Consider the following 13,250-nt stretch of genomic DNA (forward strand, 5'->3'; position numbering starts at 1 on the left):
CTTATTTTTCCCCTATTAATAGATAAAGTGACAACTTAGTTCAGCTGAAATGTGTATATGGCCTTTGTGGCAGTGTCTATTTTTTTTTCCCTGAGAAAAATCAGCCATTAAAGCTGTAAAAAAAAAAAACAGGGCAAAGCTTTAATCAGGGCTGTGCCACTGGTTTGGAATTATATTTTGAAAAATAAAAAGACGAAGACATGAATAGCTGATAAATGACAAAGACTTCTAAAAACAAATTGAAACAAGAGTTGACCATCTTTTAGTTTGTGTTGCTCTTCATTAAGTCTTGCATCTCTGTGTTGAAGGTATTTTCTTCTAATTTAGCTTGTTGCTTATGGATGAGAGGTAGGTTTGTGTCAGGACTACACAGCTGATGCCAACGCTGTTGAGAAACAACATTAATCTGTTAGATGATTTACTCTTGTTTTTTTATGCAGTTTAACTTTGGTTAATAACTAAACATTTACCTCTCTGCTCTGGTAATATTTCAGCAACTTGTTCATCTCTTGATCATGTTTAATCTCACCTGTTTTAGGCTTCCTTTCTCAGTAAACAGTCGGATCAGTGCCCATCCAGGCACCAGCAGAATGGAAGACAGGGCCAGTAACCAGCCTAGTGCGTACGCCCAGTCCGGGTACACATACCAGCGGTTGAAAGTTAGAGGCTTATAATTAACCATTGAACAGACAAAAGACACCTGAAAAGAGAAGAAATAGAAGTTGTGAAGAATGGATGTAAAGGAATAAAGAGAATGCAATCAGAAGAATGTGAGAAATGGTTTTAGCCAGGGATATACAACTAAATATGAAACATGAAGTTTAAAGAGATGAATGAAATTCTCTCACCAGGGACACGAAAGGAGTCAGGTATTTCCAGCACAGCATAAACATGTAATTGGGCCGTGAGTTTGTCATGTCTTCAATGGCATCAAACATTCTCTCAGCCCCTGTGGTGTTAGTGAATAATTCAGCCTCACTGACTTTGATACAGTCAATGTTGTCTATTGCTGTTTCAGATACTGTCATTGTTGTCTCACATCATAAATATTTTTTAATTGATTTGTAGAAAAAACATTTAATTAATTTATAATTTAGTTTCTTATGCTCGTTTTCAAAAATGAGGAATCTGGGACTGTGACTGTGACAAGAAAACATTTCGGTTACATATGGTGACCCTCGTTCCCTGAAGGAGATGTACATCAGAGAGGATCCAATGAAATGGGATCTCACTTGAGAGCCCAATCCACTTTGAGTGAAATACGAACCAATGAACATTGGCATGCAATCTATGCATCATGTTCCACCCCGTTGCGCTATTCCACATCTCTTTTCTTTTTGCTGAGGAGCTGAGATTGTGACTTGGTACAGTGATGGTACAGCAACCATGGTGACGGGAAGTACGTTACCAGGGAACGAGGGTTACCATGAGTAACTGAGACCTTGCATTTTAGTCAGTCCGACAAAATGGGATCTCTACCAAAACACCATGTTTTTTGGACCCTTCCAGTGCCTTGCATAAGCCTCTCAGACCCCCACCTGTGTGAGGCAGAAGTTTGAATGCAGAGAGTCAATCCCTGCTATTCCACATGACCCACTCAGTGAGACTATCGGATAAAGCTGGGAAAGCATGCCCCTTCTAGTGTAAAGGGAGCGCTGTGGAAGCCACTGGGCATCCTGCCCTAAGGGAGGTAACCATTTAAAAGCTACATCTATGGACTAGCCAATTAAGATAGTACAACATATGGGAAAGAAACACTCTCAGTGCTGAGATGCACAGGGAATTGCCACAGCACGCCGGACAGGGAAAAATGCCCCGCCAAATGCGTGCTCTTGCGCTCAGCTCTCTTTGAAGGTGCGGCACAACTGTCAGTGTGCACTCACTCTGATGAGAGCTGTGAAAACAGCTGCTGAGCTCTGTAGTGAGAGCATGAGAGCTACAGTGTCATCTTGCCAAACGTCCTGAAGAGGCTTCCTCCCGAAAAGAGCAAGGCTTGTATAGAATACTCTTTATAGAATGCACAACTGAACATAACACGAAATGTTAAAGCGAAATGCAAAGAGATGCGGCATCCGCTTCCGTACAGGTATAAATGGAGGTGGAACGTGTGATGCAAAAGTTCACATGCCAATGTTCATTGGCTCATTTAGTTTCACTCGAAGTGGATTGGGCTCTCAAGCAAGATTCCATTTCATCAGATCATCTCTGATGTACGTATTTCTCCAATGTTAGAATCCTTCAGAAGGCTATGCAGAGTAGCAGGTGCCAGAAACAAGGTTTGATAAACATCACACAATTTTACATGTAGCTTTGGCTTTGGCATGTTAATAAATATGTCAATATGATGTATATGGTCTTGGCGGACTGCTGGTCTGCTACACATGCTATTAGATATACATGTTCGCTGGTGTGAGCAAGATATGCTGCTGCATGAATCAGTGTATCTGTAAATTATTCGCATCATTTCACTTTTTCCCCATTTTGTTATGTTACAGCCTTATTCCAAAATTGATTAAATGTATTATTTTCCTCAAAATTCTACAAATACCCCATAATGACAACATAAAAGTAGTTTGTTTGAAATCTTTGCAAAAATGTATTAAAATTTAAAAAACAAAACAAAAAGTATTCACAGCCTTACAATCAAAATTGAGCTCAGGTGCATCCTGTTTCCACTGGTCATCCTTAAGATGTTTCTACCTGTGGTAAATTCAGTTGATTGGACATGATTTGGAAAGGCACGCACCTGTCTATATAAGTATCCCTCAGTTAACAGTACATGTCAGAGCACAAACCAAACCATGAAGTCCAAGGAATTGTCTGTAGACCTCTAAGACAAAATTAAACAATTTCTAGGTACTCAAAGCACTTTACATGGATTTTCTAGGCACTCAAAGCCCTTTACATGTAAGGGGGGAATCTCCTCAACCACCACCAATGTGCAGCATCCTCCTGGATGATGCGACGGCAGCCATATTGTGCCAGAACACCCACCACACATCAGCTTACTGGTGGAGAGGAGACAGAGTGATGAAGCCAATCGTATATATATGGATGATTCGGAGGCCATAATTGACAGAGGCCAATTGGCAAATTTGGCCAGGATGCCACGGTTAAACCCCTACTCTTTATCAAAGGACATCCTGGGATTTTTAATGACCACAGTGAGTCAGGACATCAGTTTAACGTCTCATCTGAAGGAAAGAACCACCAGGTAAGCCCAGGCTTTGTGCTATCCGATGGATGGAACCACCAGGCAAGCCCAGCCAAACTGAGGGATAGGGTGAGAGGGGCTTTAGTTAGGGCAGTGAATAAGAACCTGATGGCCACTCTGACAAAGCTTCAGCATTTCTTTGTGGAGAGAGGAGAATCTTCCAGAAGAACAACCATCTATTCAGCACTCCACCAATCAGGCCTGTATGGTAGCATGGCCAAACAAAAGCCGCTCCTCACTAAAAGGCCCATATCATCCCGCCTGGAGTTTGCCAAAAGGCACAAAAGGCACTGGAGTTTGCAAAAGGGTTGTTGTCCTGTTGGAAGATGAACCTTCACACCACCTTTCAACAGGACAACGACCCTAAGCACACAGCCAAGATAATAAAGGAGTGGCTATGGGACAACTCTGTGAAAGTCCTTGAGTGGCTTAACCAGGGCCCAGATTTGAATCCGATTGAACAATCTCTGAAGAGATCGGAAAATGACTGTGCAACGACGCTCCCAATCTAACCTGATGGAGCTTGAGAGATCCTGCAAAGAAGAATGGGAAAAACTGCCCAAAAATAGGTGTGCCAAGCATGTTGCATCATTCTCAAAGAGGCTGTAATTGGTGCCAAAGGTGCTTCAAGAAAGTATTGAGCAAAGGCTGTGAATACTTATGTACATGTGATATAAAAATAATTCATTTAATCAATTTTAGAATAAGGCTGTAACATAACAAAATGTGTAGACAGTGAAACGCTGTGAATACTTTCCGAATGTACTGTATATAAATCCCATAGTAGATCTATGCAAGTGGAGTGTGGGGATGTGGAGGGTTCCAGAGGAACTCTGATAATGCGCTGAAGGACCAACCAATATGGCTAGGGACTATACTCTCATTCCTCCGTAATAATTAAGGAACTTTGCTGCCGTACCATGGTTGCAGCAGCGCAATGATATTACACAGCGCCTGGAAATAAGCTAACTTCCATCAGCATAACCATTGTGACAACTGCTTTCAAAGAGAGCATGCTGGAATGAGAGTATAGTCCCTAGCCATATCGTTCTAGAAAATCATAATTAAATAATATAATTAACATAAAATAATAAATAACATAAAATAACTTTCCATCGGTCTCAGTACACGATGTAACTATACACATCACAACATGTAAATGGCAAAAATTATGACAGAAGCAGTGTAATGGCACGCATGGAGATGATAAAGATATGTATGGACTTATCTAACTCTGGGGGATACGGTAAATAAGCTAAAGTCCCAAAAATGTTGGCATGTTCCTTTAAACATTGAGCAAGCAATTTCATTAGCTGCAGAATCAACAGAGGCCAGACAGTTTATGTCATCTGGTAACGATGAGACAGGTCCTTTACATGCAATCTGCAAGCTATCAGCCTATACAACCTAGAGTATAATGATTGAAGGGAAGGAAGTTCTGAATATTGTACATACTATTTACAGTATGTCTTCATATTACAGTTATTTTTTTTCTTTTACAGCTCTCAGTTTCTGTAGCTTCTGTGCAACTCACCAAAAACCCAGCCCATGGCCAAAGATTCAAAAACACAGAGGAAAAGAAGACATGCTCCACTGCAAGCATAGTAGTCGAACAACTGGAATACATACATCCCCCCCTGTTGGTCACAATGCAAAATTACAACTCAAGCTGAACAAATGTGTTGAAGTAAACACAAAGAATTGAAATGCATTGTGCACAATATGCACTGTATACTGCCTACTTTTTTTCAAAAGTAGTAGCTTTTAACAGCATACACCATACAATGTTAAAGGTTTGAAAGTAGGCCTGTGTAGCAAGTTAAACAAACACAAACCTCTGTAACCATGACAAGTTGGCTGAAGAAGCAAAAAAGACAGAAAAGTAGAAGGAATATTTCTCGTCGTCCGGCTTTGCGCAGTACCATGGGGTACAGGTCCATCACTGATGTCATGAAAACTTCCATTGCAACAAACTTTGGTGGAAGCAGAACACAAGTGCATTAAGATTGTGAAACACTTTCAAATACATCAGATCAACTTAGGAAGGCTTTAACATATCAGTATTCCCCTCAAACATGGCTCATGATTAAGGTCTTAAACCTCTGTCTGTAGGCTTGAATTTTCGATCACCTGTGTATCTAGTCCCAGCAAAATAATCATGAAGAAGAAACAAACAGACCACAACTGAGGGAATGGCATCATAGCTACAGCCTGTGGATAAGCTATGAACGCTAGTCCTGGACCTGGGAGAAAGACAGAGAGATAATCTTTTCTTGAGTATTTAGTGTTATAAAGCGGTAATTATTATTATTATTTTTTACCTGATTCTGCCACCTCCTCAATGGGGACACCCTGCTTTTGAGCCATGAAGCCTAGGACTGAGAAGACAGCAAAACCAGCTACAACACTGGTGCCACTGTTCAGAAGGCAAAGCCATAAGCTGTCCCTGATAGGGAAAAGGTAGATTATACAAGTCCTATGAAAATGTGCCTAAATTGTATGTTTTGTAGAAGAGAGAAGAGGAGGGGGCCAAACACAAAACCCTGAGGTACATCACTGATTAGTTTATGTAACTTAGACACCATACCCTGTGGTAAGAATACATTTGAAGTATATTTAATAGGGGTGTAACGATTCATCTACTACATCGATGTATTGATTTATATCTGTGCTCGGCAAGTTGGCCTTCCAGACGACATATATCGATCTAATATCATTTTAAAAGGTAATCGATCGATTGTATCGATAATAGTAAATAATGCATTTGATTTAAGCATGTCAGATTTTATTTGGATGTTTTTTCTTAGCACTTTTAATGATAAAGGCGTTAAACGTTACTCAGTCTGCCTATATGTGACGGCAACCGCACGTGCCAGCAGCCGCGCTAAGGAAACAAAACATAGCAAGGACAGGATTTGTCATGACAGCGGATGACAGAGCAGAAGCCAACGAGCAAGAAATTATCAAGCCACCATTGCAGTCCAGTTTTTGGAAACACTTTAGTAAAGATGGCGATGTTCTAAATAAGTCGCTCGCTGTTTGTAGTAGTAGCAGGTTCAGCCACTGCTCATTCAACCTGAAGAGATGTTGGTTGCACTTTATTTTTGATATTAATATAATATTTTTAATATTTTTATTTTGAAAAACAAGCAGAAGTAGCAGTAGTAATATGTTGGTTGGTTGCACTTACTGTACTTTTATTGAAAATGAAAGCAGAAAAGTTTAACTTCCTGTTAATTCAACCTAAACTGTTGGTTGCACTTTATTCAAATAAAATGTGAACACAGTTGCCATTAATTGTTTACTTGTTTTATATCCATAAATAATTGATACCTGATTACCTTAAAAGAAACAACAGGAATCTAGGAAACTTTATCTGCACGTATTTATTTCAGTCACACTGATTTAAATTTTTGGCAAAAAAGTTACTGAATCGATTTCAAGTCACTGAATCGATTCGGATTATATCATTCTAAATGAACCAATATCGTCCTTGAATCGTATCGACATCCTCAAATCATGATACGAATCGAATCGTTGTTAAAACGAATCGTTACACCCCTAGTATTTATACAAAAGCAGCAATACAGTACATACAGTTCAAAGAAATCTTGAAGTCTTGATTGTGAAAAAAAGATTATATTTTCAAATAGTACCGTACTAACCTGTAGCAGTTGTTGTTATATTTATTGTAGCTGCCTAATACAGTAAGAGAGGCTGTACCCAAAGCATAGGAGAAAAATATCTGAGCTCCTGCTTCCATCCAAACCTAAATGCACAACAGATTAGTAGTGAAGACTTGGAAAGGGGCTCAATAATGTTTTAATTAATGCTAAATTGATGTCCGCAAAATTTCAATTTGGTTTTGCTACTTATAACAAGAAAATAGCATACTGTTTACTGGATGTGAAGGTAATTAAATCTACTATGCAGAAATGCAGTAATATCAACTGATCTAGTCTTTGTATAGTGTTATTAAGCCTGATGCCAGAGCAGATGTCTAGGTTACCTGTGGGTCAGCGAGACGGGCCGGTTCAGGGTACAGGTAAAACACAACCCCCTGCAGAGCTCCAGGAAGAGTCAACCCACGAATCAGCAACACCAGTAGCATCACATAAGGAAATGTGGCTGTGAAATACACCACCTACAGTAAAGACACAATACAAGAAAGGGAAATAATAATAATAATATTACTAATTTCAATTAACAGGCTAAATACTGTACTGACATTCAATAATAATGAATGCAAACATAATTTCATATAAACACTGTAAATGCAGAAGAAAACAGAAAAACATAGTGACATTTTTGCACACCTTGCCTGTAGATTTGACTCCTTTCCAGACACAGAAATAACACACGATCCACATTGCAACGAGAGACAGAAGAATCTCCCAGTTGATCTTACCAATCTCCTCAATACCCCCAGAGAGAGCCAGCACTCTGTGTCTAAAAATTTGATGGAGAAAGCAACAATATGACTTTATAATTATACTTATGCTATTGTGGAATGTTTTTGCAAGATTTTATTTTATTATTGTCAGATGTTATCAATGATGTAATTTATATTTATTTATTTACTTCCAGAACTCAGTAACTGCAGAGGTTGAATTAATCAGTGTTGTCCGGTTGAGGGTCAGATTTTTTGCAGCGAGATTCACACAGTCGTCTAACACAGAGAAGGAGATGAACGGGAAAAACAAAAACAAAAAAAACACTGGTTCGCAAAACCTTGGTTTTTGGATATGATATTCAAGCAGATGTTACTTTCAAATTATCACCTGTATTCCAGGTGTTGTCACAGCTGTCCCAAGGAAGTTGGTAGCTGAAAGAGAAGAAGAGGTAGAAAAGCGCCCAGGCCAGAATGATGATGTAATACATGCAGCTGTACAGCACTATCAACTGTCCTGCATAGCCAATACCTGACAAAGCAAACAGAAACACTGATCACCAGGGGCACAGTAAACAATAATAATGGGGACCATTCAATGAAGTCAGGCTTGTGCAAAATTCATAATTTCAGAATTGGCCTCCATTCAATTCATAAATTGGAATTTGAAATGAATTGACTCTACCCCACAGGAAGTGGAATTTGAATGACAGGAAGTTGAATTAAATTCATGACAATTCAAAGAAATTCCACAGTCACACAACAGAAATAATGTGTTGAATATCACATACATTCAGTGTGTTAGGAAGGTTACTTTGGAAATTTAAATACTTACTTGTTATAAGTTACTCATTATAAATGGTTTGGATTACTTTATTAATACTTAATTAAAGTACTTTCCTTTTAATTGTCCTAACACATTTTACCTCAGTAATACAATTACATTCATTTTGAAATGTAATAATATAATTTAATTACACGTAACTACACTGTAAACAATATTACACACTCTACTTAAAAAAAAATATAATATGGTAACAATAATATTTAAGTAGCTTTAAGTTTTTTCTCATGCATGGAATCTACTTGAATAAATTTATCAAAATATTATGATTAATTTATTATTATGCACATTAATTTAAGTTAACTTGTAAAATAAAGTTATAAATTCGATTATAGTAATGACTTAAATTTGATTTATGTTATGTTATAACAATAATGTAACTGGCAAAGTTATTGCTCATTGAACAGAGCAACATGCTGCATGATTATATTGCTTGCAGTTATTATAGTTATCACAACCTAACCATATGCCCTACTCTTCTACTCAAGGGTAACGGTCAAAACAAGAAATTCTTTCAAATGTCAAACATGACTGAACATTAAACATTAACAGATGTTTCCCTTCACTCAAAAACACATTAAACAACACTTCATTTCAATATTAACTCTCCCTTTCCAGCCATATGCAAAGCATGCTGGGAACTAACAATGGTGTCTCTAACTGCACACTTGAGCTAATTCTGATGAATTGAGAAATAAACGTTCCCTTTTGATATATAAAAGGTCATGGTAATATATGAATATCCTGTAAGTTTGAGAGCTGAAAACTTCCTTGTTAGTCAAAGAAAAGCTTTTATAGACACCAGGCTCAGCAAAAGGTCCTGTGCTTCATACTGACATCAGTGCACGACGAAACACCACCTCTAATCCAGTAGCCTCACCCACCGACTCATGGAGGGCTCGTGCTAGCTGGTCAACAACAATTAACATGCCGAGGAAGATTCAGATATTGCGCTATTCCTGGTTATGGAACCTGTAACCATGGCTATAGTGTAGGGGTAAGGCGCATATCATCAAGTTTTGATGCAAATCAATTAGAGGTTCGAATCTGCCTTTTGCCACACTCTCTCTACTCCCTTTTCCCATCACATATCAGATCTAAAAGGCATTTAGTTTAAAAAATAATTGAGAAGATATTAGAAAAGTGGAAATAAAACATCTAACGTGTTTATTAATAAGTGTTCCTTGGTTAGAGAGTGTGGCAAAAGGCGGATTTGAACCTCTGATCGATTTGCTTCAAAACTTAAGTACATGCACCTTACCCCTACACTATAGCCACAGTTACATACTTACCCATTTCTCTATCTTTATCCCCTTCAAACAGACGCACAGTACATTCACTAAGAAGACTGGTCACATATATACACTAAATTATTTTCACATTATTTGATGTGTTTTTTGATATATATGAAGAAAACATCAAATGTAGAAGAGAAAAACAATTTAGTTGTGCAGAAGACACACAATATGATATGTGTGAACAGGGATTTATATTATATAGGGGCTCTATATTCTAGCTGAGTTGTTTATTTTACACTGTTAAACCTTGCTGTAGATATCTGGGTATATAACTGTAAAATCGCCAGTATTTAGCTTTAACATCATTGGAAGGTATTTTACTGTAATATGAGGTGAGGTTTAAACTACAGTACATTACTTTCAGTGCCCATGAAGGGAAATAACTGTAACATTTACTGGTAAATTACTGGTCTACATTCCCATGATGCATTACGTCACTGTTTATTTCAAACTGTTAACATCTTCAGTCAGAAAACAAGGATTAATGCATTAACACACACATACGCATGCAAGCATGCATGCATGTGAGCACACAAATACATACACAAGGGCTGGATGTTTGAGCCTAAACGAGCAGGCGTCACCCATTTGGAGTTTGTTTGCTACTGCTACGTGCTGTGTTGAGAACTCCAATAGTACATTTGTATGTTTTCGGACTGAAAATGAATTGCACAGCTACAAGTAAGTAAACAATTCAAATATTTGTGTTTATAAAATACATAATGTAAAGTTAGATGGTTTGCATGGTTTGAGATAGCTTCCTGATTAGCAAGTTTTTTTTGCCTCTCCTCACAACTCCTCACTAAGTAATATCCCTTTGTGTAGAAATTATTTTCCTGGAGTAACTGCATTTATCAGCAATTGAACTCTTGCTGATAAACAACTTGTTTTATCATTGCTTTCGTTTTTCTTAGTTAGTCAGGATTTGCCACAATGCACAGATGCAAACTTTGCAATTTGCCTTTTCACCAACTAACTTTTTTATACAAAACAACACCAACATAGGGCAAATTTCTTTCCAAAGAAAACTTCAACCTGAATGTCAGTGGAAAATGATTTATATCTACCAGTCACACCAAGGCTCATCATGCTTGGTAAGTATGAAATATATGGTAAATTAATTCATGTGTTTTTGGTAGTTTTTATGGTGAGAACAAATTTCACAAGATAGCCTTCTAAATTGATCTAAGTGGATGAAAGTGACACTCATTGCATTGATGAGAAGTTGAGATTTTCTCAGTGCCACTGCATGTGTTTTCAGTGTCTTCTATGTATTTAACATTGAATACCAAGAGTCAGCCAGTGCCACATTAGGACTCATTGAAAGGTGCATGTGCAATAATGTAAAATGAGTTTGCCACAGTTGTGCATTTTATTTTTATTTATATTGTTTCGTAGTATGTTTTTTTCTGAAATGTTAGATTTTTTACTCCATTTCTGAAATAGCTGTTGTCTGATTCACTGAACAGGTTTTTAGTGAGGATTAATCCTGAGGGGACAAAGTGTGCTTTCAAAGCTGGAACTATAGCCGTAAAAACTGTCATCTAAGAAAGATTCAAAACATAAATCCACATGTACATACATTTTTGTAGTGGCTCACTGAATATGAGAGAAAACATAAAACTAACTGCATTTTTGTTAATGTTTTACTTGTACGGATATAAGAAGGTCATTTAATTTGTGTTAACATAAATAACCTGAGGGTCATTGAAAATATTTGTGTTTTCATATTATTTTTGTTGATATTATTGTTATGAAGGAGCAAATTATGATTTTTTTTTTCATTAGTATTTTGTAATTCTGTTATTTTGGGCAATAGATAAACATCTAAGTAATAAAGTCAATTTGTGTAAAGATTTAAATGTTCTTTATATTTTATTTTATTGAAGTAACATGACAGAATGCTTCATAAGTTTAAGAGTACAACAATGATTTAAATGTATATGCAGTACAGCAATTAACTGAAACCACTGCTGCCAGTTATCAACTGTAATGCCTGATTTACAGTATAAAACTGGCAACACTGTTGCCAGTTAGTCACTGTATTGGTATAGACACATTATCATACTAGCAACACTGTTTCCAGTTAGTCACTGTAACAGATTCTTTACAGTAACTAGCTGGCAACAGTGTTGCCAGTATTTTACTTATAAAAAACCTGGTAAGGTTTAACAGTGTATTTTATAGCGTTTTATTTCAATGCCACAATATCCTGAATTAATTTTTAATTTTTAATTTCTGCAGGACATATTAATCACTTTTATGAAGTTTTAAAAAAAAATGTATTCCAAAAATTTACAAATTTGTTAATTATATCATGAACTATATAATTTATTCCGATTGTCATGTGTAAGTGAATACGTTTTTATGGAATACGTTTTTAATTATAATATAAGTAGAAGATACAATTAAAATATCATCTTCAAAAAACCTTAATGCTTACTGTGATGTATTTTTAAAAATATCTATAATCTAAACAAAGTCACAATAATTTCTGCAGACAGTACGTGGTGTGAAGTGAAAATACTCTTTAAAAAATGTTCTTTTCCTTTTTTTATATGACGAGTGTTATTTGCTTAAGGTTTTAACCAATATAAAAATGCACTTTAAAGAAATACACTCAGTGTGCCAAATTTCAGCTCCTTTTATAATACAGTTCCAGGTGCTGCCACAGACTAATAACAATAACAATGATGACTCGATTGGTCCACTGCCTCACATTTAGGCTACTTTAGAAAATGTGAATTCTGGTTGCCTGTCCAAATCCCACCTGCACAAATATATTTTGACTCACCTTGAGCCAGTGGACAGAGGCGATGCCAACATGTAATGCCTCCTTCCTGTGTGTATTGTCCCATAGCTGTTTCTAGCAGGAACAGAGGCACCCCACAGGTAAGAACAAACACCAGGTAGGGTATCAGGAATGCCCCTGAGTACAAAGGTAAAGTAGATCGTTCATATTCGTAACCACTAAAATAATGAAATTTCAAAACAGAAAACAACATTTGTGTATTTAGCCTGCCTCATACCTCCTCCATACTTGTAGCAGAGGTAAGGGAACCTCCAAACATTACCCAGACCAATCACAATCCCTGCCACAGCTAAAATAAACTCTGCTTTACTGCCCCAGTGCCCCCTTTCCTCTATTTGTCCTTTGATTCTAGCCATATTGTAATGCTGTATTGACCAGGTTGCTCTGATCCTGCTGTCCAGACTGCTGTAATTTCACAGTTATACATATTTTTTAATATTAGCTACTTATTTATAAATGTATCAAGCTATTCATTGACTGAACCTCGTCAGCTGAAATGACAACCAAAGTGCAAATTAAGTTATATTTAGAATCACCTAAAGCAGATACAGTAAATCATCATGTATGATATGGCTCAGACAACTTAGAATTTTAAATTATAGTTTTAAAGAAAACTGTTAAAATATGCAAAACCTATAGAATCCAGTACAGGAGTACATTGTGTGCACTGTTGCAAAAACCCCTTGATAAGT

General features: G+C 37.0%; 1 protein-coding gene and 1 long non-coding RNA gene across 3 annotated transcripts; one reads left to right on the top strand and one right to left on the bottom strand.

The window, feature by feature from the left end:
• Positions 1–249: 249 nt before the first annotated feature.
• On the bottom strand, positions 250–12,968 carry LOC137043299 (sodium- and chloride-dependent GABA transporter 2-like). 2 transcript variants are annotated; one of them, XM_067419519.1, is made up of 14 exons: positions 12,776–12,968; positions 12,541–12,675; positions 7,996–8,136; positions 7,796–7,883; positions 7,531–7,663; positions 7,224–7,358; positions 6,880–6,983; positions 5,536–5,660; positions 5,345–5,457; positions 5,050–5,187; positions 4,749–4,851; positions 849–949; positions 530–700; positions 250–385 (listed from the first exon to the last, which is right to left on the bottom strand). In XM_067419519.1, the coding sequence occupies exons 1-14, from the start codon at positions 12,912–12,914 to the stop codon at positions 263–265; spliced, it is 1,749 nt and encodes a 582-aa protein (XP_067275620.1). In that variant the 5' UTR covers positions 12,915–12,968; the 3' UTR covers positions 250–262. The 2 variants fall into 2 exon arrangements, with proteins under 2 accessions (XP_067275620.1, XP_067275621.1); XM_067419520.1 differs by having other exon boundaries at positions 7,996–8,039; positions 12,776–12,914.
• Positions 10,286–11,651, top strand: LOC137043301 (uncharacterized). Its single transcript, XR_010898441.1, has 3 exons — positions 10,286–10,427; positions 10,752–10,840; positions 11,216–11,651. It is a non-coding gene; the product is annotated as an uncharacterized lncRNA (long non-coding RNA).
• Positions 12,969–13,250: the final 282 nt, after the last annotated feature.

Source organism: Pseudorasbora parva, chromosome 16, assembly GCF_024679245.1.
Source record: "Pseudorasbora parva isolate DD20220531a chromosome 16, ASM2467924v1, whole genome shotgun sequence".
Classification (NCBI taxonomy): Eukaryota; Metazoa; Chordata; class Actinopteri; order Cypriniformes; family Gobionidae; genus Pseudorasbora; species Pseudorasbora parva.

What these genes read in the sequence shown, in the direction of transcription:
- LOC137043299 (XM_067419519.1), bottom strand. Translation starts at nt 12,914, where the DNA reads ATGGCTAGAATCAAAGGACAAATAGAGGAAAGGGGGCACTGGGGCAGT. An exon ending in TATAACAACAACTGCTACAG is followed by an intron (nt 5,661 to 6,879) that starts GTTAGTACGGTA and finishes TTTCCCTATCAG; the next exon opens with GGACAGCTTATGGCTTTGCC. An exon ending in GGCCATGGGCTGGGTTTTTG is followed by an intron (nt 950 to 4,748) that starts GTGAGTTGCACA and finishes CTAACACCACAG; the next exon opens with GGGCTGAGAGAATGTTTGAT.